General features: G+C 40.8%; 2 protein-coding genes and 1 long non-coding RNA gene across 11 annotated transcripts in view; 2 read left to right on the top strand and 1 right to left on the bottom strand.

Annotated features, from left to right (window-relative positions):
* Positions 1 to 15361, top strand: part of MYEF2 (myelin expression factor 2) — a 25341-nt gene extending 9980 nt beyond the window's left edge. Inside the window, exons 8-18 of one of the 6 annotated variants that reach the window (XM_027829074.3) lie at positions 601 to 650; positions 731 to 794; positions 963 to 1064; positions 1831 to 1881; positions 1985 to 2029; positions 2107 to 2202; positions 2363 to 2464; positions 9539 to 9610; positions 11562 to 11761; positions 11842 to 11893; positions 14552 to 15361. In XM_027829074.3, the coding sequence (XP_027684875.2) occupies positions 601 to 650; positions 731 to 794; positions 963 to 1064; positions 1831 to 1881; positions 1985 to 2029; positions 2107 to 2202; positions 2363 to 2464; positions 9539 to 9610; positions 11562 to 11761; positions 11842 to 11893; positions 14552 to 14715 (998 nt within the window). In that variant the 3' untranslated portion in view covers positions 14716 to 15361. Of the gene's footprint in view, positions 1 to 600; positions 651 to 730; positions 795 to 962; positions 1065 to 1830; positions 1882 to 1957; positions 2030 to 2106; positions 2203 to 2362; positions 2465 to 9538; positions 9611 to 11561; positions 11762 to 11841; positions 11894 to 14551 lie in introns of all 6 variants that reach the window. The other 5 variants (XM_007066796.4, XM_027829073.3, XM_027829075.3 and 2 more) reach the window with 5 other exon arrangements.
* SLC24A5 (solute carrier family 24 member 5) lies at positions 15316 to 27607 on the bottom strand. Of its 2 annotated transcripts, none has more exons than XM_043524607.1 (9): positions 27577 to 27607; positions 26068 to 26247; positions 23858 to 23941; positions 23650 to 23753; positions 23234 to 23334; positions 21648 to 21931; positions 20688 to 20894; positions 16193 to 16294; positions 15316 to 15729 (listed from the first exon to the last, which is right to left on the bottom strand). In XM_043524607.1, the coding sequence occupies exons 2-9, from the start codon at positions 26132 to 26134 to the stop codon at positions 15407 to 15409; spliced, it is 1272 nt and encodes a 423-aa protein (XP_043380542.1). In that variant the 5' UTR covers positions 26135 to 26247; positions 27577 to 27607; the 3' UTR covers positions 15316 to 15406. The 2 variants fall into 2 exon arrangements, with proteins under 2 accessions (XP_043380542.1, XP_037767718.1); XM_037911790.2 differs by lacking the exon at positions 27577 to 27607 and adding an exon at positions 27073 to 27283.
* LOC114021094 overlaps positions 27343 to 27607 on the top strand; it is a 205773-nt gene continuing 205508 nt past the window's right edge. For all 3 annotated transcript variants that reach the window (XR_006284619.1, XR_006284618.1, XR_005227230.2), the window contains exon 1: positions 27343 to 27479. This is a non-coding gene — a long non-coding RNA (uncharacterized LOC114021094). The remainder of the gene's footprint in view (positions 27480 to 27607) is intronic.

The following is a 27607-nucleotide window of genomic DNA, read 5'->3' as shown; positions in this document are numbered from 1 at the left end:
TTTGTGTGGCTTGAGGCACATGCAATTCAGTTCGGGTCCCATTCAAAATCCAGGTGGTGTTGGTGGTGCCTACCTTATAACTGTTAGTTCAGTGGTTAGAGCACTCTGCTGGGATGTGGGAGACCCAGGTACAATTCTTATCTCTCTCACCATCCTGAGCTGCTCTAATCCCTGAGCTATGGGATATTCTGATGTGGGGCTTCCTCAGCTTCTCTTGTTGAAGCCATTCCATAGTGGATAAATGAGGAGAGTGGAGCAGGGGGACTGTACCAGGTTCTTCCACTTCCCAGGTGGGTGCTCTAACCACTGGAATACAGAAACATTCTCTCTCGGCCAGTGACTGTTCAAATGTGGATAAACACTTTAAATAATCATTGGGCCGGAGAGAGGGTGACTCTGCAGTCCAGTAGTTAAGGTTGAAAAAGGAGCTGATTTGTTCAGTGATTGTCTGTAACTGTCATTCTAACTAGCTAATCTCCTTGATTAGAGAAGTGGGGAGGGAACCACTAAGAAGGGTGAGCTAAATTATAAAAATGAGTCTTTAAAACTAGTTAGGCTGCCTTCAGTCGTCAGATCAAACTTCTTTGACTTGGTCTTCAGCTATGTTCAATGGACAGTTCCTGTTTGATAGACCCATGCATGTAAAAATGGTGAGTTGTCTGCCCTTTTCCTCCTTTAGCCAAGCTAAAATGTAGTGAAATCCCTCCTAATAATACTCATTTCACAACAGGATGACAAATCAATTCCTCATGAAGACTTCCGTGTGGTGGAGAACAAGACGCCACAGTTACCTCGTGAGTATGGGCTATAATCTTCCTTACTCCTTGAACTTCATATATTATAACGTGCAGTCTGGAACTGTATGATGTCAGCACCAGAAGGCATGAATGACATTTGTAGGATCTCATTGTGGCAACAGAAATCCTGACTCGTGATGGTGATACTTACTCTGGTTTTCAAAGGTGGCCTTGGAGGTATTGGGATGGGACTTGGACCAGGAGGACAACCCATCAGCGCAACCCAGTTGAGCATGGGAGGTGGAATGGGGAATATGGGTCCAGGAGGTGGGTATACTTTTATTTCTTTTCTCTATAACTTTAATGGTTCTTGGTCTTGCCTCAGGAAAAGTTGTCTTCTCTAACAAAGTAAACCTTGAATAGTGTGAATTTGATTAATTGACTTACATAAATTACTCCTAGGGGAATTCTGCGCAATACAGTATTTGTGCAAAATTAATGTTCTGTGCAGAATTTCCTTTTAACCGCACAGAAATGGGCTGCAGAGGTGCTGATGGACACTTAGGGCCACTGGACCCAGCAGAGCCCAGCTTGCAAATAGAAGCCACTCTGAGGGGGAGGGAGTTGAAGGGTTCCTGGCAGCTGCAGTTCCCAGCATGCCCTGGAGGAAGGAGGCGGCATGCAGGAAACGCCGTACAAGCCCAGGACCCAGCGTCAGGCTGTTTCTCCCTCTGGATCCCTGGGCTCTGGGAGGATAGGAGGCAAGAGTGTCTGAGCTGGAGCTGGAGGGAGTGTAGGGGTGTCCTCAGGTGGGGCTCGGGAAGGGGTAGAGAAACAGCAACTGGGTTGTTGTAGGGGCTTCTTTAACTCTCTACTCCTGGGGGAATTTTTTTTTTCTGTATTGCTACAGACATACTGGCTGACAGTATTTTGAAATTGAATACCCAATAATTGAAATTGGTGTGATTATATAGTGTTGTTTTGACAAAATATGCAGAATTTTAAAATATTGTGCACAGAATTTTATAGAATATAGAAATATAGAGAGAGCTTTTTCTGTATTCTAAACAATATGTATAACTTTTGGTTGAAGGTATGGGAATGGATGGCCCAGGTTTCGGAGGAATGAACAGAATGGGAGGAGGTATATGTGTTTTTTATTTATTTTCTGTTAACTTCTTTAAAATATAGTATAGAAAACATTTTTCCTTATTGCATAGGTATCGGTGGATTTGGTGGAATGGAAGGAATGACTAACATGGGAGGATTTGGTGGAGTCAGCAGAATGGGAGGTGGGTGAACTTTCTCTCTCCCTCTCCCCCTCTACTTTTAATCCATTATCGTTATTAAAACTTTTTTCTTCCCATAGGGATGGGGAGTGTAGATGACTTCAGAGGAAATATGGGCAGTGGAATGAGTGGGGGCATAGGAACCGGCATGGGAGGCATGGCAACTGGCATGGGAGGTAAGTTAGCAAACTTAAATGTGAGCTCTTCAGATTTGTGCTTTAAACTACTTTCCCTTTGAATGAGCAGTCATGAAATATGTAATTTATGTATATCTTATGTTGAAAATATAACAGAAAATCTATTGCAACTCCTGCTTCTTTGTTGGTATATTCTCAGCAGAAATGTTTCGTGGTGGAATGGGAGGAAGTATGGACAGAGATTTTGGTCGCAGTGACATGGCAATGAACCGGGGCTTTGGAGATTCGTTTGGAAGAATGGGTATGGTAACTCTGTCAAACTTGAGTTCCTCCTGAGCAATCACAATGTGTTGCAAGTACTTTATTTCCTTTGACAAGAAAACTAACTTGTAAATTTATCTGCCTGCTCCTCAACATCAACTTCAGTCTCCAGAGAGTATTTTGGTAGGTGCTGCAATGAGGATAAAATTTAGATCTTTACATAGATGGAAGTACAGTGGCCCTGTCTAAAAAATAAAAATAAAAAAAATTTTTTTTTATTTTTTGAACGGGGGAGTGATTTAAAGAGAATATTTTAAGTTAACACAGCTAGTAACTTTGAGTATTTGAATAATTGAAATTCTAGGACACCTTTCTGGAAACCGCATACCAGCTGTTCAGGTATTTGTCTTGCAATTTCTGTGGCCCTGTCTCATTAGTGCACACTAGACAGGTTGTCCTTCCCATTTATGCCCAATCTGCTTCTTTTTTTGATGCAAGTCATAGTCCTGGAGGAATTCTGTGCCAAAAAATTAAAAATTCTGAGCACAATATTTTAAAATTTTGAAAATTTTATTTGTCAAAATAACACTACATAATCACAGCAGTTTCAGTTATTTTGGTAATTTATTTCAAAATATCTGTCAGCAAGTATGTCTGTAACCTCACACTTCCTACCTACCTACCTACCTACCTACCTACCTAGTTAAAGAAACCACTATGACAACCCAGTTCCTGTTTCTCTGCCCCTTTTCCCCCTCCGTCAGAGCCCAGCTGGGGGGGCCAGACATGCACAACCCCTCTCCCCCCCAGAGCCAGCCACTGTGCTCCCACAGCCAATATACCCAACCCAGCCCCCCTTGCCAAGATCCCATGCCCACTTCTCCCCCCCGCCCGAGCCCAGCCATGTTCCCCCCCTTCCCTCAGCACCTGCGCCTCTGCCCCCCAGAGCCCAGGGATCCAGAGGAGAAACCACCTGATGCTTGGCCCCAGGCTTGCATGGAATTTCCTGCGTGCTGCCATCTCCTTCCCTTAGGGCATGCTGGGAACTATAGCTGCCAGAAATCCTGTAGCTCTCTCCCCCTCCCCCGGCAGCGTCTTCTGTGTGTGAGCTGGGCTCTGCTGGGTCCAGCGGCCTCTAGTCGTGGCCAACAGCACTGCAGCCCATTTCTGTGGGGGAAAGAAAATTCTACATGCACAACGTTAATTTCTGAAAAATTCTGCATTGCACAGTGGCGCAGAATTCCTCCAGGAGTAAAGTCAGCTGAGGAGGTTATGCTGATATTTTCTCCACTTTTAGGTCACCATGTCCTGTGCAAGGATGTTGCACTTTTTTGACTGAGCAGGTTTCACTACTCTCTTGTTTTAACTTGGTCATTTGGGACAAAAAATATTCTGCAGAAGTAGAGCCTAGGTTGACCAAAAGTGCAAGGATGAGCCTGGATCCTGCCTAAATGTAGCTACTTACTGCCTTTCTTTTATGGTGGACATGCTAAAGATATGGACTTTCTTTTCTGTTAACTCCACCCTGCAAAGGTGAAGAATAGCATGAGGTTGACTCCTAAAATCCTTCATGATATATGGATGCCTCATTGGAAGAGGCAGAGGGGACTAGTTTAGGTTGCCACTGTAAAGGCTGCTTGTAAAACAGTTTTTCCCTGAAGGAGATTCAGGCATGATTACCAATTTTAATTAGAAAATCCCCATTTAGACAGGGGTGTAAATCAAATTAGAGAACCATTCTTTACAGAAGTCAGTCTGGAAGCTCTGCTTCTTCCGGCCTGTGAATGGCTCCTGCTCTTCATACATTCTCTGTTTGGGGTGGGGCATCTTCAAGGATTAGGTCCACATCACAAAAGACCGGTGGGTCCTCTTGACTATCTTGAATTTCTGAGTTGCCTCCGTGTCTCACAAGGTGATTCAGTCTTTTCTTTAGGGGCAGAAAAGAAGATTGTGCAAAGATGATAAAACTGTTTGCTAAGAATCTGGTTAATTTGCCCCTTTCCAGAAGACATCAGATTTTCTGGTATCTGTTTTAGGCTTTTTCCCATCTTTTAAGATGACAGGAAGTCTTTGCCCCATCTTGGATTTAAAGTGGCTGAACAGTTTCTTGGAAGTGAAGACATTCAAAGTAGAATATATTTAGGTTGATAGTGGCTGCTATGTATTTGCAGGCAAAATTTCTCAGTTGAAAACACAAACTTAGCTCTGACTGCAGATGTTCCACACTAATATCAGATTTTTTTTTCCTGTATATTGATAATGCATATTGGTCTTGCAGAGGCTGGTATTAAGTCTGTGCATTTTAATACTGTTGTGAGGAATTGGATGTGGGAGTTCTGCATGCAATAGACGGGAGCAGGCTTTAGCCAAGTAGAGTGCAAAACAGCAGGGCTCTGCCATATACTTGTATTCTCTGATGCTGCTGTAACGGGACAAGACAGTACATACTTAAAGGTGAAAGTATCCTGGGCTGATTTATATCTACAAAGTCTGTATCTCTGCTTCCTGTGATAAGTACTGTTTAGGGATCACTGAGCAGGATAGCAGTGGCAGAGAATGGAAGTAATTGGAATATACAAAATATCTGCTTCTCTTGATTGTATTTTGGCATTGCATTTTTACTTAGTGAGAACTTGATATAATCCCAGAGGACCTATAACTTTTTTTCCTTTTGCTAGCTAAACTATTATGACTTTACATCATAACTGTTGGTTTATGCTGTGCTTAGCTGCATAAGACCCTACTCTCCTCCTATCCCAATATCTAGGCTGATGTCTTCTTACTTAAGGAAAATGGGCCACTGGTGCATCGAAGGGGGTCTTCATAGCTTTAATGCACCCAAGAGACTGTATTGGCCATTTTCATAGAATCTCAGGGTCGGAAGGGACCTCAAGAGGTCATCTAGTCCAACCCCCTGCTCAAAGCAGGACCAATCCCCAATTTTTGCCCCAGATCCCAAATGGCCCCCTCAAGGATTGAACTCACAACCCTGGGTTTAGCAGGCCAATGCTCAAACCACTGAGCTGTCCCTCCCATTCTTTGAAGTAAAAGGCTCTCTCCTCTTCCTTGCCTACAATATCAAGAAAATTAATGAATCTAGAACAAGATCTATGTAATCACCTACCTAGATGATTAGCTTATTTAGAAGTTTGTGTATTAAGGGCTGTGACCAGAGCAGAGATGTTCTTGAGTCTAGGATCTTCAGTAATGAGAGGCCCTTGGCAGAAGTTTTCTTGCTCCTAACAAATGCTTGGAGACTAGTATTGCCTTCATGAAATCACTTTGAGGATAAAATATGATTGTCCAATTAGCATGGTAGATTTCTCCAGCAATCTGAGCTCTGCTGACATTTTGACCTTACTGTATACTGCTGGGATTTAGTACCCTGGTTTCAAACTCTGCAAACAGTTCCTTATCATGGAGGACACTTTCAATCAAAGCAATGAGTATTAAATAGTCTTTCCCCTACAGGTCACAAAATGTGTTGCATTGTAATGAAAAGGATGCCCCTGCAGGACTCAAACGCAAGCTTTTTGGTTTGGGGATCCTGTCTAAGCATCCATCTGACCCAAGAAAATATTGTATTTCAGAAAGAGCTTTTGATCCCCACCTGCTAGAGTGCTGAAAAGCCCAGCTTGCATTGAACAAGCTCAGTATTCTAGCGAGAATCACAACATTATTCTGAGGTCAGGTAACACTAGTGTGGCATAAGTAAATTGCAAAGAGGGAAACAAACTCTTCCTCTGAGAGACCATCCTTCTATTCAGGTTTGCAGAGAACAATCATCTTTCCGTTTGAACTGCTGAGTCTGTCATCAGGTTCCTTATACAGAAAATATATCCACCCTGGGGAACAGTTTCAGAAATTGAGTATTCAGAGTGTGTGCAGTCTGGGCAAGTCAGTCACTGACTTTCTGTGGCAAAAAACACCGGACCAGATAAACAAAAAACCCAGAATGTGAAAGGTTCTCCAGCAGATAAAGTAGCATGGGCAACATGAAGTTTGTGTTCTTCCTTTTAGCCCATACCATGTACACTTGTGTTTTTTTTTTCATGTGAAGGGTAATTAAATCAAGCAAGACAGAGCCAAGATTGCGCTGATAGTTCTGGAGTGACCAAGTCATCAGTTTGTGGACTTACATTGGATGGCATTAGAACTCCACCCATTTGTCTTCTCATATCAAGATCTATTGTCACAGTGACGCTGTCTTTGTCACAATCTAGCAGATCTAGTTTTATCAGAGAGAGTTCTGTCTATTCTCTTCTCCATAAAAATGGCCATACTGGGTCAGACCAATGGTCCACCTAGCCCAGTTTCCTGTCTTCCTGTCAACAGTGGCTGGTGCAGGGGGCTTCAGAGGGAATTAACGTAACAGGACAGTTTATTGAGTGATCTGTGCCTTGTGGTCCAGTCCCAGTTACTGTCAGTCAGAGGTTTAGGGACACTCAGAGCATGGGGTTGCATCCTTGATCATCTTGGCTAATAGCCATTGAGGGACCTATCCTCCATGAATTTAATTAATTCTGTTTGAACCCATTTATACCTTTGGCCTTTACCGCACCCCCTGGCAACGAGTTCCATGGTTTGACTGTGGGTTGTATGAGGTACTTCCTTAAGTTAGTTTTAAACTTGCTGCCTCTTATTTTCATTTGGTGACCCCAGGTTCATGTGTTATGTGAAGGGGTAAATAACACTTCCTTATTTACTTTCTCCAAACCATTCATGATTTTATAGACCTCTATCATATTCCCGTTAGGTCATCTCTTTTCCAAGCTGACTAGTCCCCCAGTCTTTTTAATCTCTCCTCATATGGAAGCTGTTCCTTATCCCTAATCATTTTTGTTGTCCTTCTCTGTGCTTTTTCCAGTTTTAATTTTTTGTTTTGTTTTTGAGATGGGTGACCAGAACTGCATGCAGTATTCAAGATGTGGGCATACCATGGATTTATATAGTGGCAATATGATATTTTCTGCCTTATTATCTATTCCTTTCGTAATGGTTCCTAACACTATTAGCTTTTTTGACTGCTGCTTCACATTGAGCAGATGTTTTCAGAGACCTGTTCACAATGATTCCAAGATCTTTCTTGAGTGGTAACAGCTAATTTAGAACCCATCATTTTGTATGTATAGTTGGGATTGTTTTCCAGTGTGCATTACTTTGCATTTATCAACATTGAATTTCATCTGCCATCTTTCAGAGTAGCAGCCGTGTTAGTCTGCATTCACAAAAAGAAAAGGAGTACTTGTGGCACCTTAGAGACTAACAAATTTATTTGAGCATAAGCTTTCGTGAGCTACAGCTCACTTCATGGGATGCATCCGATGAAGTGAGCTGTAACTCACGAAAGCTTATGCTCAAATAAATTCGTTAGTCTCTATCTGCCATCTTGTTGCTCAATCACCTAGTTTCTGTGAGATCCCTTTGTAGCGCTTCGCAGCTTTGGATTTAACTATCCTGAGTAATTTTGTATCATCTGCAAATTTTGCCACTTCACTATTCTCACTCTTTACCCCTTTTTCCAGATCATTTATGAATATGTTGAACAGAACTGATCCCAGAATGGATCCTTGTGGGACCCCACTATTTACCTCTCTCCATTGTGAAAATTGACTATTTATTCCTACCCTTTGTTTCCTAACTTTTAACCAGTTACTGATCCATGAGAGGACCTTCCCTTTTATCTCATGACTCCTTACTTTGCTTGAGAGCCTTTGGTGAAGGATCATATAAATGGTTTCTGAAAGTCCAAGTGCACTATTTCCACTGGATCACCCTTGTCCACATGCTTGTTGACATCCTCAAAGAATGCTAATAGATTGGTGAGGTGGTATTTCCCTCAACAAAAGTCTCATTGATTCTTCCCCAATATATCGTGCTCATCTGTGTCTGATAATTCTGTTCTTTACTATTATAGTGTAAACCACTTTGCTTGGTACTGAGATTTACTCCAGAAAGAAGGGCAATTTAGCTGCTTAATACAGAATCTGGACAGGGACAGGGACAGGAGGTGTAGTGCTATGGTAACCTCTACCAAAGCCATCACAAGGGAGTTATAGAATGGTGGGATTAAAGTACTTTCCCCTTGCTGTCTCAGTCTTGCAGCTCCTATGAGTTTAATGAATTTGGTGTGACTTTTCTTCCACATCCCTAGCACTGTTCCCTAAAAGCATGTTTTCTCTCCTCTGACCCACTATAGGCTTCCCAGTGGAATCTTTACTTGAGCGTTTAATAAGCAGCTCCTTTGAATTCCTTTGAATCTTTCGGGAGAGAAGCAAAAGCTTCAAGTAATTCTCCTAGTATTGGTTACATCAGTTGGGAGTGGAAATGACAGAAGCCCTTTCCACCCTATATTTTTCTCAATAAGGTGGTCCTATTAGCCTTGCTTTGAGGTTCTTGCAGGATCGTTTTCTTTATTCCATCTAGCTTGCCCTAATGGCAATTTGTCCAAACAGAAGAATTTTTTTTCTTAGAAAGAAGCTTTGGAAAGCATCTTAAAACCTGATCTGAGTTACCCAGGAAAGAATTTTCTGTAGTATCTGGCTGATGAATCTTGCCCATATGCTCAGGGTTTAGCTGATCGCCATATTTGGGGTCGGGAAGGAATTTTCCTCCAGGGCAGATTGGAAGAGGCCCTGGAGGTTTTTCGCCTTCCTCTGTGGCATGGGGCACGGGTCACTTGCTGGAGGATTCTCTGCTCCTTGAAGTCTTTAAACTATGATTTGAGGACTTCAATAGCACAGATATAGGTGTGAGGTTTTTTGCAGGAGCGGTGGGTGAAATTCTGTGGCCTGCGTTGTGCAGGAGGTCAGACTAGATGATCATAATGGTCCCTTCTGACCTAAATATCTATGAATCTGTAAGAAGAGCTCAGGGCTAGAGGCCATCAAAGTCACTTATTAGAGGCTTCCCACCTAGCTTGCATAATAAGGTACCAGCCCATCTAATCTACCCAGGTGAAACCAGTCCACAGAGAAGAATCATAAGGTAAGAATGTCTTGTGTAGTTTTAAATGTTAACCAGTGTACTTGCTAATATTACCTGGCTTTGTTAACTTATAGCCATAGTCTTAGCGTATGTCACTAGATTTTTTTTTTCTCCTATCTTTGTTTAGGTGGTGCAATGGTTGGTGGTTTTGCAGGAGGAATGGGAGCTTCTAGCATGGGCCCAGTAGGATCTGGAATGAGTAGGTTTCAATAGAATGTAAATGATCAATGTATAGATGTAGCGGAAGATTTTTGAAAATAATTAACTTGTTCTAGTGCAATACTTTCAGTGACAAGAAAATATTCATGTAGCAGTCCCAGGTTGTGATTGTAATTCTCATTGTTTTTGGAGGAGCTCTTTTGCTAGAAATGCTTTCCTTCTATATAGGGCCCTACTAAATTCACTGACCGTGAAATGAGGCCCTCCCCCCATGAAATCTAGCTATTGGAGGGGAGTGGCAGGGCTGAGAGCATTCCAGCTGCTGGGCCGGGGGGGGATGGGGCTTCATCTTCCCTTGCATGACCACTCTCAGAGGGGAGATTAGATTCACACCCACCCCCCCACCATACAGTGGAAGAGGAAGTCCTGTCCCTCCACAGCACAGCCCAGACTAGCAGGTAGGAGCCCCCAGATGGGGCACTCCCAGCAGTACGGGGGAGATCAGACCCACGTCCAGGAACCTCCCCTGGCTGCAGAAAGCTCTCTGGCAATCCTGCGACCCCCACATATGGCGCACGCACACACAACAGCTTTGTTTTACACCCCCCATGATGCCCTTTTGGGTTGGGACTGCCACGGATACAGCACAGTGAAATTTCAGATGCAAACATCTGAAAACATGAAATTGGTCAATTTCAAAAACCTTCTGGCCATGAAACTTGCCAAAATGGACCATGAATTTGGTAGGGCCCTATTTATATATTAACACTGAGTTTCTTTCTCGTTCACTACATCCTTTCTAACTCTTAATCTGGTGTTGGAATTTGTCAAACTTCTTAGTATGCTAAGTATTTGTGAAGAAAGGAGCAGCATTCTAGTAAGATTTTTGCCAGAAGAAAGATAGGGTGAGTTATTTGTAGGAATCCTACAAACAACTCTGATTTTTCAATACTGTTATTTTTGCAGTAAGTAAAACATGCTAGAAACCATTTGTAGTCTAGAATTTCAGATATAATTCAGTTAACTTTTTGTGTAGAGGTCTAATCCTGAACTTGTTTAAAGGCAACGTTCATAGTCAGTAGGCATGACACCTTCACATTGGGATAGTTGAAAGACAGTAATGCCTTGCCATTGGCTATCTTGGATGGCACATTAGGAAATCCACCTCAATACTCAAGACATATGGATGAAGTTGAAGCTCCTGCCTTACCTGAATTTTAATTGTGGATTCATAAAATTTTCAATAGGATATTTATCTTGAGTGCCAGTAGTTTCACACGTATGACACATAGTAATGTGCTTTAAAATAGCATTTAGTGTTGGAAAGTCCAGGTTTCTGATATCAAGTAGTGGCTATCAATGCCAATCCAGTTTAATATCCAAAGAACCCTTCCTTTAGAAGATGATGCCATCAGATAGGTAAAAGTCTGTGTGTGTATTTGCATTCAGGAAAACTGACATATTTTTATTTTGCCTTCCTGGATTATAATTGTAAAACTTCTATAGTGTTTTCATTTCATCTTTTTGGTCCACTGTGTGACTTATTAGTCAAATTTGAAAGTCATTGAACTTTCAATTCCTGTGAGGTTTGTGATGTTGTTCATTGGAATGTTTTTTATAGATACAGTACTAGTCTATCAACACTTCTGTATCTGCTACTTAGTATCTTATTGTACAGTACTGATATTTTGATAATTCAGAAATGTTCAAATAAAAACATCAATTTTAGTAATTTGCAAAGAATGTAATAACCGTGATTGGGCTAACATGCTGATATTTGAATCCACTTGGAGCTTATATGAAATATGACAAACTTCATTATGCTCTGTACTAGACCAGTTTTCTTACCAAAAATGACGGCATTTTCCCTACACACAAGATCCAGTTAGTTAAATTCACTTACAATACAGCTATAACGTGCATTTAATGTAATATCATGAAGTAAACTTATTTTTATTTCCTGAACATCTTCTCTTCCCCTCTCTGTCTAGGTGGTGGAATGGGTGGTATGAATAGTATGACTGGAGGAATGGGGATGGATCGTATGAGCTCCAGTTTTGATCGAATGGGACCAGCTATGGGAGCTGGCCTGGACAGGAACATTGATATGGATCGAGGATTTGTGGCTGGCCCGATGGGAAGTGGTGTGAGAGAGAGAGGTTCTAAAGGCAACCAGATATTTGTCAGAAATGTAAGCATGTGAATTTGAACAAACAGCTATTTTTTCCACTCTGTGTCTGTATATATTATTAATACCTGTTTTCATTCTAGCTTCCATTTGACTTGACCTGGCAGAAGCTAAAAGAGAAATTCAGTCAGTGTGGTAAGTATATGGAAGGCTGCAAATGTTGTCCTGCATAAGCCATAAAATCAGAGTTTAACAAATGTCCAATCTACAAGGACAGTGGGATGTAGTTGTTGCCTAGGCAAAATGTTAACTAGCCTGAAAAGTAGTCTGGCCAGCCTTATCCTGCTCACATATGTTAATTTCTGGGAAAATTACTGTACTAAATTTACCCTTGCAACTTAGATGCGTCTTACAGCTGGAGGCAGATTGTTCGTTTTTGTTCAGCTAGATGGGCCTGGTCTGTGTATTATCTGAGGGCTGTGGCTTATTAAAATGAATAAAAGCATTGTTGCTATATTGTTTGGCTTTGTGTATGGAAGACATGCAGGATTGCTGTGGATATTCAACATAGCATTGATTTATGCAGGTAATTCAGAAAGCCTTTATGGCCCTATTGCTAAAAATGCATGAATCACGGGGCTTAGATGTAAGAACAAACACCTTGTTTCCCCCTTTGAAAACTCACTTTCAGAACTCAGAACCTAATTGGCTTTTTCACTTTGAGGGGGGAGAGAGGAGGAAGAAATAATTCTCAGCATAGCACTGTCATCTGATATAATGAATAGACAGTCATAAACATTTGTGCTGTACAAATGTGATAGCAAATGTACATAGCTTTTGTCCAAGAAAATGAAGTTGCAGGTATTCCTGCTTTTGACTTCATGCAAAGATGTTCATTGCTGGGATGTTATGGGTACATCTGCACAGCAAAAAACAACACAAAAAACCTGACTTGGGCTGGCTCTACAGGGCTAAAAATAGCAGAGTAGACACTCCCGCTTGGGCTCTGAAACCTGTGGGGATAGGGGAACCTCAGGGCCTGGGCTCCAGCTTGAGTCTGAACATCTACACTGCTGTTTTTAGCCCTGTAGTGCAAGGCCGAGTCAGCTGACCCAGATTTTTAAGACTTGCTTCTACAGGGGCTGTGGGTTTTTTTTTCCTCTGTGTAACCGATGTAACCTCTGAGACTTGGCAGGAGTGCATAAGATAGTAAACTGTTTTCCAGTCTCTTGTGGCTATTTTTGTACCTAAACGTTCTTCCTCTTGGCTATCTTTTTTACTGTTGTGCTTAGAACCCATAGTTATGGATAAGAGCTCCATTGTACTTGGCGTTAAACACAAACCAAAAGATGGTCCCTGCCCCAAACACAAGTTCAGTAATAACCATTTTTTGCAATTGCTCTAATCTCAATAGCCACCTTCTTTTCATATGTAACCTTGGTAATGTTGCATCTTAAAATTTAAAAGAATTTTGTGAACATTGGAAGAATGTGGAATTAAAATGTGGAAAAATCTTTACAAGTCATTCTGCAGATATTAGTATAAAGGAGAAGCAGGGAGGGGAACTGAGGATATGTATGAAAACAAGATCTCGGTTTAAGGGTTGTCTAAATACAGGGTTTTTTTGTACTGCGTTGGCTATATCGGTTTCTAAACCGATAACACTGGTACAACCGCCTAGTATAGCTGCAGTTATACAGTTATAAAGGTGCTTATACCGGAATAGTTTTTATTCATAAATTTACAGAAATAAGCTATAAGCATCATTACCTGTGCCCACAGCATCCCTGATTCTAAACGATGCAATTTCTGTTCAGATTTAACTAGATGAGCCCTAGAAATGCATCTGCTTCTCTTTGACAATCTTCACAGCAGCTAACGTAGTAATTCTTGAATGATTAAGAAAACAGTGATTAGTACAAACCAGCAAAATCTGTATATCATGCAAATGTCATTAAGTGACTAAAAATAATATCTGTCTCTAAATGTTTCATCTCTTTCTGTGAAAAGTCAGTCTTATATTGAGTCTCTTAAAAATGAGGCCTACATTTTAGAGAGGCTTGTCTACTTGTGGTGGCTTGGCTGTATTATCATGGTGTAGCTAAAAGGATAGCTTATTATGAAATGTTTTTCTTAAAACAGCCAGTTAATGACTAGTTTTCTGTCTTGGGTGCTTTTTGAAATCTTAAGTCTTCTAAAGAAGTGTATTCAGGATAAAGGAATGTCCATCCATGAAAAATCAATTAATTCTTATTTCGATAATCACTCCAGTAACAGAACTTCCACTCCGTTTGATCTGTACTATGATTTTTACTGTAACATGCACCTAGTAAGTAATCACTGTGTGATAGCTCAAATCGTGGCTGAAAGGGCCTCAAAACTGGTTTTATTCTAATGGGATTCTTCTGTTTGTGCAGCTGAGCTCAATTAATTCAAGCAAAAGCATGTTTAATTCTATACTGGTTTCAGACAAGGACTGTTGCTGTTTGTGTAGACTGGGGAGTTTTCATACTCTGATTCTTGTCTGCTGTTTTGACACTTACTGAAAGGAAACATAAGTAAACACTACCTGAATGTTTTGGAATAGCAACTTTTTTTAATAAAAATGTAAAGCAGTTAATTGAAACCTCAGATTGACCCAAAGATTCAACCTGCTGTAAAATGGATGCAAGCCTTATACTTGGTTAGCCCATTTGATGGTAGTGTGTTTTCTAAAGTGTATTTTAACATCTAATCTTAGATGCCTCCCTAAATTTTTTTTAAATGCCTTTCTACTTCAATCTGTCATTGGATATCTAATTTGGTAGTGCAATGTAGTCTTTATAGTAACTGCTGTTTAACTTATTTATTCAGGTCATGTAATGTTTGCTGAAATAAAAATGGAGAATGGAAAATCAAAAGGCTGTGGAACAGTCAGGTTTGACTCACCAGAATCTGCTGAAAAAGCCTGTAGAATAATGAACGGCATAAAAATCAGTGGCAGAGAAATTGACGTACGCTTGGATCGCAATGCATAATTTAAAACTGTATGCAGGAACATTCCTATGTCTGTTTAGCTTCTATATCCTAGTAAGTCATTTTTAGTAACATTGTATGCTTACAAAAACTGTAAAAACAAACTTTTAAATCCCACCAGCCTTTAACAGTATAGTGTTTAATATACTGTGATTCTTGTTAACTAAATCTTACTATGTTTGGTTTTTAAGGACAGTTTGCCCGATTTTCAGAGGTACTGAACACCTGCAGTCCCCTTAAAGACATTGTAGAGAGGCTGTGGATGCTTGGCACCTCTGGAAAATTAGGCCAAGTGTCTCTAGTCATTCAGTTTAAATGAATGGTTATACTGTTTTTAATAAAATAAGCCATTTTCTCTGTTCTCAAGATTGCATAGTGGGATTTGTTTAGTGTTTCAGATTCCCTCAGCTCGTATCAACATTGTAATGTAAAAAATTAGATGTCCTTTCCAGAATTTTGGTTTTATATATGCATTGTAGTCACACTGTAATTCTTGACTCTAAAAGAAAGGGCTCCAATTAGGCTGTGATGTTGTTTTATTTTTAAGATTACTTTTATGCCATGATTTAGAACTTCTGTAAATAAGTTTTAGAGCCCAAAGGGAGTTTTGGATTTTTTTTATTTGACTAAATGAAGAAATTGATCCTCTCTCTCATTGTTTTGTGTCTTCCTCAGTACAGTCACTGGCTAAAACTAGCCACCGCAGACCTTTACAGGATTGTTCCCTATGATCCCAAGTTCATATAAAATTGACAATATAGCAAATGCTAAGTACATTACTAGACAGACTGCTCCCAGTTTTTTATCTAACTTCCAGCCATTCAGGTGAACTGCCAGAAAAATAAAAATAATGGAACATATAAGAGAAATAGCTGTGTAAGTCAAACCACTGCTATTCACTTCCACGGGTGCTGATGTATCTATGAAGGCAGTTTTTATAAACCAGGGTACTCCCAAACACAGCATATCGAATACATTGGATCCTACAATGTTAGACATAGCCATATCTCCTTTCCCTGCAAAACAAAAAACACCGAGTGTCCATTCATTTTTATTGTACTGTAGAAAGAATTTTCTAAGCATCTCCCTAAACTATGAGCACCTACACTGAGATCACTTGATAAAGTAAGCTATATACTACGGGCCTAAAATCAATCATGTTGGAACACAATTAAACTTGCAGTTTTATAGCAGTCATAATTCTTGTCCAACAGCAATCAAACTTTTCCAAACCCTTCCCCCCCACCCCCTTTTTAAATTTTGGAAGGCTAAGCTACAATTGACTTTAAGTGAACTTCAGTATTTAATACTAATGATTTTGTTTTAGACACTCAAACAGTAGCAGCTTTATGATTTGCTCTATGACCCTTTCAGATATAGTTATATATATATATATATATGTGTGTGTGTGGAGACCTCTCTGCCCTAGCTCCGAAAACAAGTTCTTAATCGAGTGAGCATGAATGCTGAAATTCTTACCTTTCCTAGCCACCAGTACACTTGCAACTGTGTCTGGTATGCTTGTCCCTGCTGCTAGTAATGTAAGACCCATTACTGTCTCTGGAATTGCCAGCGTATCACCTGTAGTGAATAAACAAGGTAACAACACGTTTCATAGCTGAAGTCTGGCCTGAGGAAACTGCTATGGATCTGTGCTTACCAGAGAAAGAAAGGATTGGTATTTGTATGCTAATTCCAAAAGGAATCCGTGGGAGCCAGTAATAATTCAGGATAGCTTAACTTTATTTATTGAAATCTTACACTGACTTTTTTTAACTAGTCAGTGGTTATTTACTAATGGAACAAGCACCTATCAGTAACATGATGTGGAATTTGTTTTCAGCTTTGAAGCCCACTCAGCTAGAGGTAGAAGGCTATTACTGACTTCCTGCAGATACAGTAAAAGTTTGAGGTTTGACCATTGACACTTTTTGAACTGCTGAAAATAGACTAATCCCTTGTGTTCTTTCGGCATTTTATCACATGAGTTCCGGAAGTCACATGAAGCAGTAACCTCTTTAATCATTCACTCTTGAAAAAAGCACATGAACTCCCTGGGGAGACATATGAAAAGACTTTAAATAATCCTTACTACTGTACTGTCCAAATTCATTGCTGTGAAACTTCACTTCAGTCAAAAAATGTAACTTTCCAAGTCTTAGTAGTCATACTTAGCAAAATGCTAAGTAAAATATAATTGCAACACTTCTACTTATTTAGAAGCCTACGTTTCCCACTGGTAAATACTAGTTTTCTCACATTAACTTCAGTAGCAGTACACTATTTTCTTCCTTGCTAGCAGCCATTAATACTTTGAAAATGGATTAACTTCTCTTCATCTTTGTGCTTCAGTTGCTTACCTAAAATTTAAAGCTAGAACTACTTAACTTGGATTTGAATCTATCTTTTGGGGCTAACCTTGAGCAGCCTTTAGTTTTGATTTTACTGTCAAGCAGGTGTTGTCTCCATTTGTTTCCCCAATGCAGTATTCATAAAACTTCGGGAGAAAGTCTGAAGGATTTGATCTCTGTTTAAACTTTTAACTTGTTTTTTAAAGGCTAATTTAATTCACTTTACTGAAAAGTGTATTGTCTACCTCTACATTTTTTTTTTTGTAGTGGGCCTTTCATCCAAAGTAGTAAGGGTTTTGACAAACAGTAATATGCAATTTTGTTAGAACAAATTATGCAGTGGATTGTCTGTAAATTTAGGTGCACTGTAGTTGCATGCCAGATACCAGCTTAGGTCAGTTAGAGGCAAAACTTAAAAATAGGAAATCTAAATCTGCTGCTTCTCTGTTAGAAGTGATTGAAAATTATTCTGATCTGGGATTTGTAATGATCCAAAGCCTCCTTCCCCAGATTAGGGGATTAGTGTAGGAAGAAAGCCATTTTGTAAACCAAGAAGACTAAAAAGTAATGGGCATGACAAGGGAGAGCTGAAGCATGAATTTCTTAGCCTATGGCACAAAGTGCTAGCTTCTTGCCCTAGAAGGTAAGATTGGAACCTAAACGGCAGTAGGTCTGATCTCTTTCCTCACTACATAGTTTTATCAGCTTCTAGTTAAAGTGCAGATCTAGCCTGGTAAGTGACAATGTAAAGATGGGACTAATACAGGGGTGGGCAAACTACTGGCCAGGGGGGGCCATATCCGGTCCTTCAGATGATTTAATCCGGCACTTGAGCTGGGACTTGCCCTGCTCCGCGCATACCATGGCTCCCAGAAACAGCGGCATTTCCCCTCCGACTCCTAAGTGTAGAGGCAGCCAGGGGGCTCCACATGCTGCCCCTGCCCCAAGCGCCACCCCCACAGCTCCTGTTGGCCAGGAGCCACGGCTAATGGGAGCTGCAGGGGCGTTGCCTGCAGACGGGGCAGCGTGCAGAGCCTCCTGGCTGTACCTCCACGTAGGAGCCGGAGGGAGACATGCCGCTGCTTCCGGGAGCTGCTTGAGGTAAGCGCCGCCTGGAGCCTTCACCCCAACCCCCTGCTGTAGCCTTGATCCCCCCCCGCCCTCTGAGCCCCTCAGTGCCAGCCCAGAGCACCCTCCTGCATCCCCAGTCCCACCCCAGAGCCCTCACCCCCCCCCCCCCCCCACACACACCCCAGCCACTCCTCAACCCTGAACTCCTCACTTCTGGCCCTACCCCAGAGCCCTCACACTCTCCCGCACCCTAACCCCCAATTTTGTGAGCATTCATGGCCCACCATACAATTTCCATACTCAGATGTGGCCCTTGGGCCAAAAAGTTTGCCCACCCCTAGACTAATACATACTAATAGGGAATGTGAACATAAGAATGGCCATACTGGGTCAGACCAAAGGTCCGTCTTGCCCAGCATCCTGTCTTCCAACAGTGGCCAATGCCAGGTGCCCCCTAAGGAATGAACAGAACAGGTAATCAAGTGATTCAGCCCATTGCCCATTCCCAGCTTCTGGCAAACAGGCTAGGGATACCATCCCTGCGCATCATGGCTAATAGCCATTGATAGACCTATCCTCCATGAATTTATCAAATGTTTTGGGTTTTTTTGCTAGATTCTATTCTTTATATGCACCAGAATTAAGTTCCAGTATGTTAAACCTGTACAAACCCTGTGAAGTCCAGGGGTAGGATAGGAATTAGTGCATTACCTTTTACAAAAACTGATTTATGAAAAGAAAAGAACCCAGGATGAATATGTAGGGCTATCTAAAGCTTTATCTTGTAGACAGAACAAGCACAGTTTGAAGTCAGTGAGACACAGACTCCCCTTCCAATAGCACTTTTAATCACTTTTCAAAGTAGATCAACACTCCACCCTGTTTGAAACCTTGGCATATCCACTTTCACATTGTCATGGCTCTAACTAGCAGATCAACAATAGCTCTCACCTGCAATATGGGAAAGATTGTCAAAGATTCCTAGCTCACTACAGTAAGTTACCTGCTTTTACCTAGTTATGAGTAGGATGTGTTTTATAAACAATGAGAGAATGTAGTAGGTGCTGAATTACCTCTCTCAGTACACTAGATCACTTGACAGCTAGTTATTTACTTTTGGTTGTATCAAACTACACAAGCCTCTGTTGGCAGGATTGTTTTTCCTTAAGACATTCAATTAGACTGAATTTAAAACAAATTTAGTTGTGAATTAGTAGACTACATAGGCAGACTTAAAGTGAGCTACAAAGGAGAAATGCAAGGGTTGTAACTTCCCCCTCCCTTTGCTTTTTGAGATGTAAAGCTTGAAAGGCTTGTCTGTTTTTGGTTTGTTCTTAAAATTTGAAATTTCATGTCTACCCTGAAAGCTATGACTAGAGAACTAGTCAAGTTATGCCATGTGACTGAAAGTTTGAGCAACTGAAAGGGGGAAAACAGTCTAGTCAGCATTCAGAAACATTTTTTTGCTTTTACACCTATTTAACTCCAATTGCTAAAACTCTGAAGAGACAGGATCATTAGATACTTAACACTTCTGCCCCTTCACTTAAGATGTGAGTTCATGAGACTGACAGAGTACTCTAGTTTTCCCTGGTTTGCTAGACACACATGATTTTTAAAGGTTTAAATCTCACTCTCTCTCTCACACACACACACACACACACAATATTCAAGCCTCCCCATCAAAGCAGCAAAAAAGGCAAACCTGAAACTTGTTAAAACCCTTTACTTGTTGCTAAAGGTACTAAAATCAATTCATTTCTTTAAATGACCATTACTGATCATAGCCTCCTAACTAATGCTTACAAGGAAATGTTTAAAGTTTAGTGATAACTGCTCTTGTATGGTTTCAGAGTAGCAGCTGTGTTAGTCTGTATTCGCAAAAAGAAAAGGAGTACTTGTGGCACCTTAAACTAACAAATTTATTTGAGCATAAGCTTTCGTGAGCTACAGCTCACTTCATTGTATGAGAGGAACTGAACTTTTATCTCCAGTCTTGGCAGATAAATTTGGTAACTTTTGATACCTGCTTGGTAAATCAGTTTAAAATAATGCTATACCTGTAATGCTGTTTATGATCTTAATGTTAGGTAGAACAAATCCATAAGTTTCTGAACAATCTGAGCAATGAAGTTGTAAATATTTTTCTCAAATGCATTCATTGTTACATAGCCACATGAGTAGATGCCATCACCTAGATTGGGAAGGCTGATGGTGCAGCCCGATGGTACAGCCAAGCTCAATTTCCAGAAAATATTCTTCTAGGGAAATATCAGACCAAGAAAGAAAGCTAACTATGAAAACGTCTCAGTGCAGTCTTCAGGTAGTTCTGAACTAGCCCTTTTCAAAGCAATAACAGCTGATTTATCTTGTTAACCACTTTTTTTGGGCAGTAGGTGGGGGAGAAACTTGAGCTATGAACATGCAGTCTGAGGCTAAGCTTTTTCAGAAGAGTACAGAATTAAGATCTAACCCTCCCCAGTTGTGAAAAATCATTCATTCCTCAGTGATTGAGTCAGTTGACATGATATAGCAGCAAGTAAAGTACATACCAACTATTGTTACCATCCATACAAGGACATATGTAAATGCAGAAATCCACACAGCTGACATGAAAAATGTCACCATGAACCAGTTTTTCCAAAACTGTCTTCTGCAGTCTGGTGTGGTCAAATAGAGTAGTGTAATAATAGGAAGAGATAACACCCAGAGAATTCTTTTTAAATCTGCTTCAGGGATGGTGAAGACACTTGGAGGATCTGTTGGAGATTAAAAGGTAAACCATTTTAAACTATCCCTATAATGAGGCTATGTTTGTGTATAATCTGATAACCTGACTTTACTTGTAAAAATGATGGGCAAAAGCATACAAAAATACAATCTCAAACAAGATTTCCCTTTCTTTCGTCACTAGGAAAAGCCACCTGAGTTATTCTGCTTACTTAAGTAACCTGAGCTTCTTTGTAATGGGTTTGTTTGGTGCTTTCTTACTGAGTAAATAGGTGCCTAAGTGAAGTTTTTCCATAGGTACCTGATTAGTCATATCAGGGCTGTCACTTTTTTAAATTCCTGCTTCAGAAGCGTTAATCAAATCCATACTATAGCACATCTTTTGGGGCTATAATTAACTGCCTGTTTCACAGAACACCAGTATCACACAGTTAGTGCAAGTGGCAGTTATATCAAATGAAAGACCTATCAGCTGAGCTGTTGAGAAGTTTCAAATATGAACTTCAAAGAATCTCAAGGAAAGTTACTCTACCCATCAATCATAGTTCTTCTGCTGTGGCTCAAATGAATGACTGCTCTGGCATTCTTCCAGTGGTTAACTTTATATAACCAGCTGTGTTCTGATTTTGCTAAAGGTCAGATTCCAAGAAGGAATAGTAGTGTATTACACTCAACTAGAGTTCTTTCATGGTCTAAACCATTTGAAATTAGTCTTACAATTTACTCAACCCCCATTCCCATAATTAGAAACACACGTAGACTGGTAGAGGCTGTATTAATACCTTCAGAAATTTCATCAAGCCCAAGTAAACTTATAGAAAGCTGTGAGTAGTCTGATTCATCATGAAAAATTCCACTATCAGTTCTTGATTGTCGACAAATTAGTGGTTCACATTCTTCCTTCCAGCCAATTAATGGCTGCTGTTCAGTGTTTTCTTCCATAGCTTTTGCAAAACAAGTACAGCAGGGACTAAACTTCTTCATAATATATTGATTGATTTTAATATCAAAACACAGCACCAGAATATATAACCCATAAATCAGCAGCAGGGAAGCACCTTCATACCTAGAATAAAAATTGGATTTTACATAAAAATCCAACTCATTTTTATCTTCAGTTATTTTAAAAAGAAATTGATGTTTAAGAAAGCTGTTTTAGCTTAGTAATACTTAAGTGACTGCCCACTAAGGAGATAATTAATTGGCTTTGGCAGCAGAAGGAAAATAAGTGGAAACAAACGTATTTCCCCAATGCAGATTATCAAAGATTTCTGGTTTACAAGGACACACGTTATGTATAGATACCATATTGGAGACTTGTTTCTCCTTATTTTACAGCTATTTGATTAACAGAAGACAGCCCCAGTCCCACAAACACTTATCTGCGAAAGTATTCTATAGTCTTATGGAACTACTCATGCGTAAACATTTGCAAGATTGAATCCTATTATGTTAATCAACAGAAGGCATGGTCTGAGCTCTGCTTAGAAGCCAGGAACTTCAGAGTTCTATTCCTGGGTTTAGCTAATTTGCTGAAGGCTACACAGAGGAACTTATTTGTAAAGAAGAGAAACTAATCCAAATCTCATCTGGTACAAATGGGTGCAACTCCATTGACTTAAATAGAGTGTCGCCCCTTTATATTAGAACTGAACCCACTATTTGTAAACTCAGCTCACAAGGATGTTGAGGATTTTAATGGTCTTTGAAGATAAAAATGCCAAATGAGTGCAATGTATTTAATAATGAACATGGAATAATGACAGCTGGTAGGTGCTTCCATTACCCAGTTAAGGAAAAACCTAAAAATTCAGCTCTCATGCATATTGCAGGCTAATTTCTGTGGGAAAGAAGAAAAGTGGAGGCTGAATGGTTCAGGAAATTGGTAATTAAAGACTAAAGCCTCTCCTCATAGGTTCAAATCCAACTGAGGTCAATATTGACTGAAAATAGTTACCATCTGATAGTTTAGCAGTTCATATGAGTTACTCAGTCCATTTGATAGTGAACAACTGTCTCAGGTCAGGTGCACAAAAGAGAGGTTAACAAAGGAGTAGACTATAAAGACTAATGGTTGTGCAAGAGAGAGGACACCAGAACAGGTTTGAAGTGCAGTGCAAGGAAGCCTATGCTGGTTGAGATTTATAAGCAGGAACCCACAGAATGGTTAATGCAACAGCCTTCATGAACACTGAATTCAATATACAATTCTTAAAGCCAACAAGATATTCATATTTGTCAATGTACTATACAATGAACTTCAGATTGGGATACTTGAGGTTAATGCTTGATGAAAAAGTGACAAACTTTGATTTTTACAGTCACTAATTTCCAGTCAACGTGAATTTAACACAAATTGTGCACTTACCAGTAAATTCTGCTGTCAAATATCATTGCAAGGACTGCTGCGGCACTAATTGCATATGCCAAACAGTCTCTAAACAGTGGCCAACAAGACAGCCTCGAAACCTGCAGGACACAAATTACTTTTTCAAATCTGTTGTAGTTCTTTCACCAGCTACTGTACATGCTGCCTTAATGTTTCTGTATTGATATGTGACTAACTTGGTTCTTAGGAAATGATTTAAATATAGTAACTCAAAAGTAATTTAAAAAAAATCTTATTGGGGAGTTATCTGCTGATTGATTACATGCCGTTTTGCTACTGAGTAATAAATTGAACTATTATCATACTAAACTTGCTTTGACTTTTGTCAGTAAACCATAGGAAGTTACCATCATTTGGCTCTAAAGAGAGCCAAATTATATCCGTGTTTTACGTACCACACTAGATAACAACCCACAAGCGGCACAGATACCGAGAAGGTTATAGATTGCAGATCCAAGGATGGTGCTAACTCCAATGTCTCCCTTTGTCACGAATACCCCTGTAAGCAAAACAGTGTTTAACATAGTTAATTTCTGCTTTTTAGTTTTTTTGGGCGGAGGGGAGATTATATATTCGGAATTGTTAAACAATTGTTCGTTTTACCTAGAAAAGCAGTGACCAATTCAGGAGCAGAGCTACCAGCTGCCATAAAAGTTGCTCCAGCAACATCCTGAGAGAGGTCAAGGGCTGAAGATGGAATAAAATACTTACTATTAAACAAAAGTTACACCTCTAATCTACACACACTACTTACAACTAATGTGTAAAAAGTAGCTCCTTATATTCTTAGCAGAAGAAAATTCATTTATTGGTTACAGAATAAGCTATAACACAGAAGCTTGGAGACCTTTGTTTGAATGTCAGGAAGACAACTGTTCAAGAACTTCATTTATAAACTTTTCTAAAGACTGGTGCATAGGTTTTAAGTGTTGAAATAGTTTTTGCTCTAATATAAGTGCACAAGATTTATAAACATGTAGGATTGGGACCTTTATTTGTGGGTGAAAAATATAAAGTCAGATTTAAATCCAAGTTCATTGATGTTCTAGATGTTACTTGTTTGTATCTACTGTTGTGAGGAAAATAAACTCTTCAAGTCAAGCATCAGCAATTCAGTGAAGCATAAAACTGACAATTAGTTCCTGCTTCACTTACTTGCTGAATCCACTTGTAAAATGGGTGTAGTACTACTTGCTTCATGGATATATTGTGTAAGGCTTAAGCCACGTCTACACTAGTAAGTTTACAGCGGCACAGCTGTACTGCTGCAGCTGCGCTGCTGCAAGATCACTTGTGTAGCCATTCTATGCCAACGGCAGAGAGTTCTCCCATCCACATAAGAAAACCACCTCCACACAAACCTCCTATACCAGCGGCAGACGCTCTCCTGCCAACATAGTGGTATGCACACTAGCACTTATGCGAGTGAAATGTATGTCCTCGGGGGTGTTTTTTTTCACATCCCTGAATGACGTAAAAATTTTGCTGACATAAGTGGTAGTGTAGACATGGCCTTAGTTAAGCAGCTTAAGATTCCTTTAAGCATAACAAAACACGAAGTTACCAGCCCACTCAGGATTGGGCATTTTACCCAGCAACTGTCTCTCTTAATGAACGGTTTTTGGTTTTAAACCACATTGTATAGGGATGAAGGAAACTTTAGGGCTAAGTTTACCACTAGCTTTTATGACAAAACTCCTATTGTTTCCACTAGCACATACATTTGGTAGAAGAGGTCACCACTGTTCTTAACGTTGTGTCCTTATGCTCTTGGAAATTGTCAGGTTATTTATTAAGTAAATTATTTATGATTCTAACAAGTTAACACCTTTGTTCCCCCCACTGCTTAAACTGATTTTAAGTAAGATATTTCTAATGCACCCAGCATCTTAGTATATAGGCACTTAGCTAGGAGATATCTACTGTAGATAGATAGAAAGCAAATGTGTGCACCTGCCCTTCTGTCCTGCTGCATGTGGGATGATAGAGCCAGCAGGGAGTGTTGATCATCTAGCCTGAAACATCAGTCTTAGGACTTCCCTGAATTAATTCCTGCTTGAACTAGAGGAAACCTTTTAGAAAAAATCCAATCTAGATTTAAAAACTTCTAGTGATGGAGATTTCCCTACAGCCCTGGGTAAATTGTTCCAGTGGTTAATTACCTTATTACAATGTGCACCTTTATTTAGGGTCTGAATTTGTCTAAGATAGTTACACTTTGCTTGTTACATTGAAGAACATGGTATTACACATTTTTGTTCCCCATGTAGATACTTGGATTGTTAGCAAATCACCCTGTAACCACCTATTTGATCAAACTACATATATTGAATTTCTTGAGTCTTTCACTATAAGGAATGTTTTCTAATCCTTTAATCATTCTGTGGCTGTTTTCTGAACACTCCAATTTATCAACATGATCTATACAAGAGGAATCCCATTGGTACTAGTGTGTTTTGTTAGCGTTTCCCAGGACACTGGTTCCTGCAGAAAAGTTTATCTGCCTTAGTCTAGAACATCTGGTACTTTCACTTTTAAAATCACTTTAAAGTTAATCACTTTATTTAAAATATTTTTCTTTTTAGTGTTAAGCCTGGATGTCAATATTACATCTCCTACACTCCTGTAGTTTACCAGCCATAAGCCCACTCTCCCTGTACATTGTTTCCCAACTAAGCTAAATATTGAACGTTGAACTTTCTGCCCTTATTTCTAAGTTGCATTCATATTGTGAAACTCTGCCAAGAGAATAATCTTGCCAATAGCTGTTCAATTTTACAGAAATGATTACTAGGACTTAAAAAATAACTTACATTCACTAATGATCTCTAGAGAAGGAAGGAAGTAATCATCACACACAATGGATACAGCCATAAACATGTAAAGGATAATTATGAAATAGATAATGATCCCCCCATCTTCTCTCTCCTGTTGTGTAAAAAATGCGTCAGGAAATTCCGATGAGGGAGAGGGAATACATTGTGTTTTATTTTCTGAAAAGAGAATACAAAGGTCTTGTGCATATTATCAAACATAGTCTTCTCCCCCAGCTACAAAAGTTTTGAGGATGTCTTCAATGGAATTCTGGCTAGGTGGAACGTAGGAACTCATTTTAAATTATTTGTTCTTAATTTTTGGAATCCCCAGATAGAGAACTGTTGCAATACACATAATGGTATATATTGTCAATGTTTCACTCCTGCACACAACTCGGTGCAACCTGCACTGAGGAAAGCCAGCAACCCAAACTTGTTTCCAACCCTTTGTCTAATGAGCCTTTGACACACATCCCTTTCTAGAGCAACCAATGTTAAGGTATCCCGAGGCTTCCAGTACGACTCTGACGTCCAGATAAGACTCCAGAGAGGCAAAAAAACTGGGGTGGGTGCCATGTATTGCCCCGGAAGGTTTGCTTAAATTTAAGACATTTTCCAACCACATACAGGTCAGGCTGGAGTTATTCCGGCAAAAGAAATAAACGGCTCCCTTCCAACCGCGGGGGAGGAAAACAGCCAGCGAAGGAAGGGGAGAAAACTTAGGCCCATACTGAAATAGTTGAACAAATTTGCCTTTCTTAGCAACTATAGTGTGATAAGAAAGACCCCAAGCTCCTTCCAACGCTTCCCCCCCGGGAGCTGTGTGCATCACCGACTGAGTAGCTGAAAAGCCCCCGTAAACCAAGCGGCCCATGCGAGGGCTAGTCCTGTGGCTACTGCGCTTTTCCTACCCAGCGCCCCTTTCCTGCGGGGTCCCCTGGCGCAGCGAGCCGCTCCCGAGGTGCGAACGCAGCCGGCTGACACTCCGCGCCCCCAGCCTACCTGTGTCCCCACGGAGCCGCTGGGCGGCAGCGCCCCTGCGAGGCAGGTGAAAGGCGGCCAGAGCCCCCAGGAGCAGCAGGACGGAGGCTGCCCGGCCGCCTCTTGCCCGGTGCCTCCAGCCCTGGCCGCAGCCTCCCTTCATCGCGCCGGCCTCAGCCTCGCACTGAGCCGCCGGGGAGGCGCAGAGGGGATTAGGGGCCGGCGGGATCATGTGAGGGGCGGTTTTGGCCGCTTCCCCCGGGCGCGCAGCGGCGCGGAGGCAGGGGGTGAGGAGCTCGCCTCCTGCTGCAGCTCAGGCCCGATGCCGCCGGACCCGGGCTCGCTCTCCCGGCTGCTGGCGCCCCGGACCTCAGGCTGCCTGTCCGGGGCCGAGCGGGAGGCGCACCACGCTGGGGAGCCGCTGGGAGGTGGGGCTGAGTTTCGGGGCCTCGCTATTCCCGCGGGGTGGCTGCTCCCGCCCCACGGTTCGGCAACGAGCCAGGACTCGGGCTGGAGTCCCCTTACCCCAGGCTGTCGCTACCAGCGGTAGATACAA

Source organism: Chelonia mydas, chromosome 10 (genome assembly GCF_015237465.2).
Source record: "Chelonia mydas isolate rCheMyd1 chromosome 10, rCheMyd1.pri.v2, whole genome shotgun sequence".
Lineage (NCBI taxonomy): Eukaryota > Metazoa > Chordata > Testudines > Cheloniidae > Chelonia > Chelonia mydas.
Note: the sequence above shows the minus strand (reverse complement) of the source record. Positions and strands in the feature narration are given on the sequence as shown.

What these genes read in the sequence shown, in the direction of transcription:
- SLC24A5 (XM_037911790.2), bottom strand. Translation starts at nt 27,283, where the DNA reads ATGATCCCGCCGGCCCCTAATCCCCTCTGCGCCTCCCCGGCGGCTCAG. An exon ending in TCTAGAGATCATTAGTGAAT is followed by an intron (nt 23,942 to 26,067) that starts GTAAGTTATTTT and finishes TTCCATCTTCAG; the next exon opens with CCCTTGACCTCTCTCAGGAT. An exon ending in GTGGGTTGTTATCTAGTGTG is followed by an intron (nt 23,335 to 23,649) that starts GTACGTAAAACA and finishes TGTGTCCTGCAG; the next exon opens with GTTTCGAGGCTGTCTTGTTG.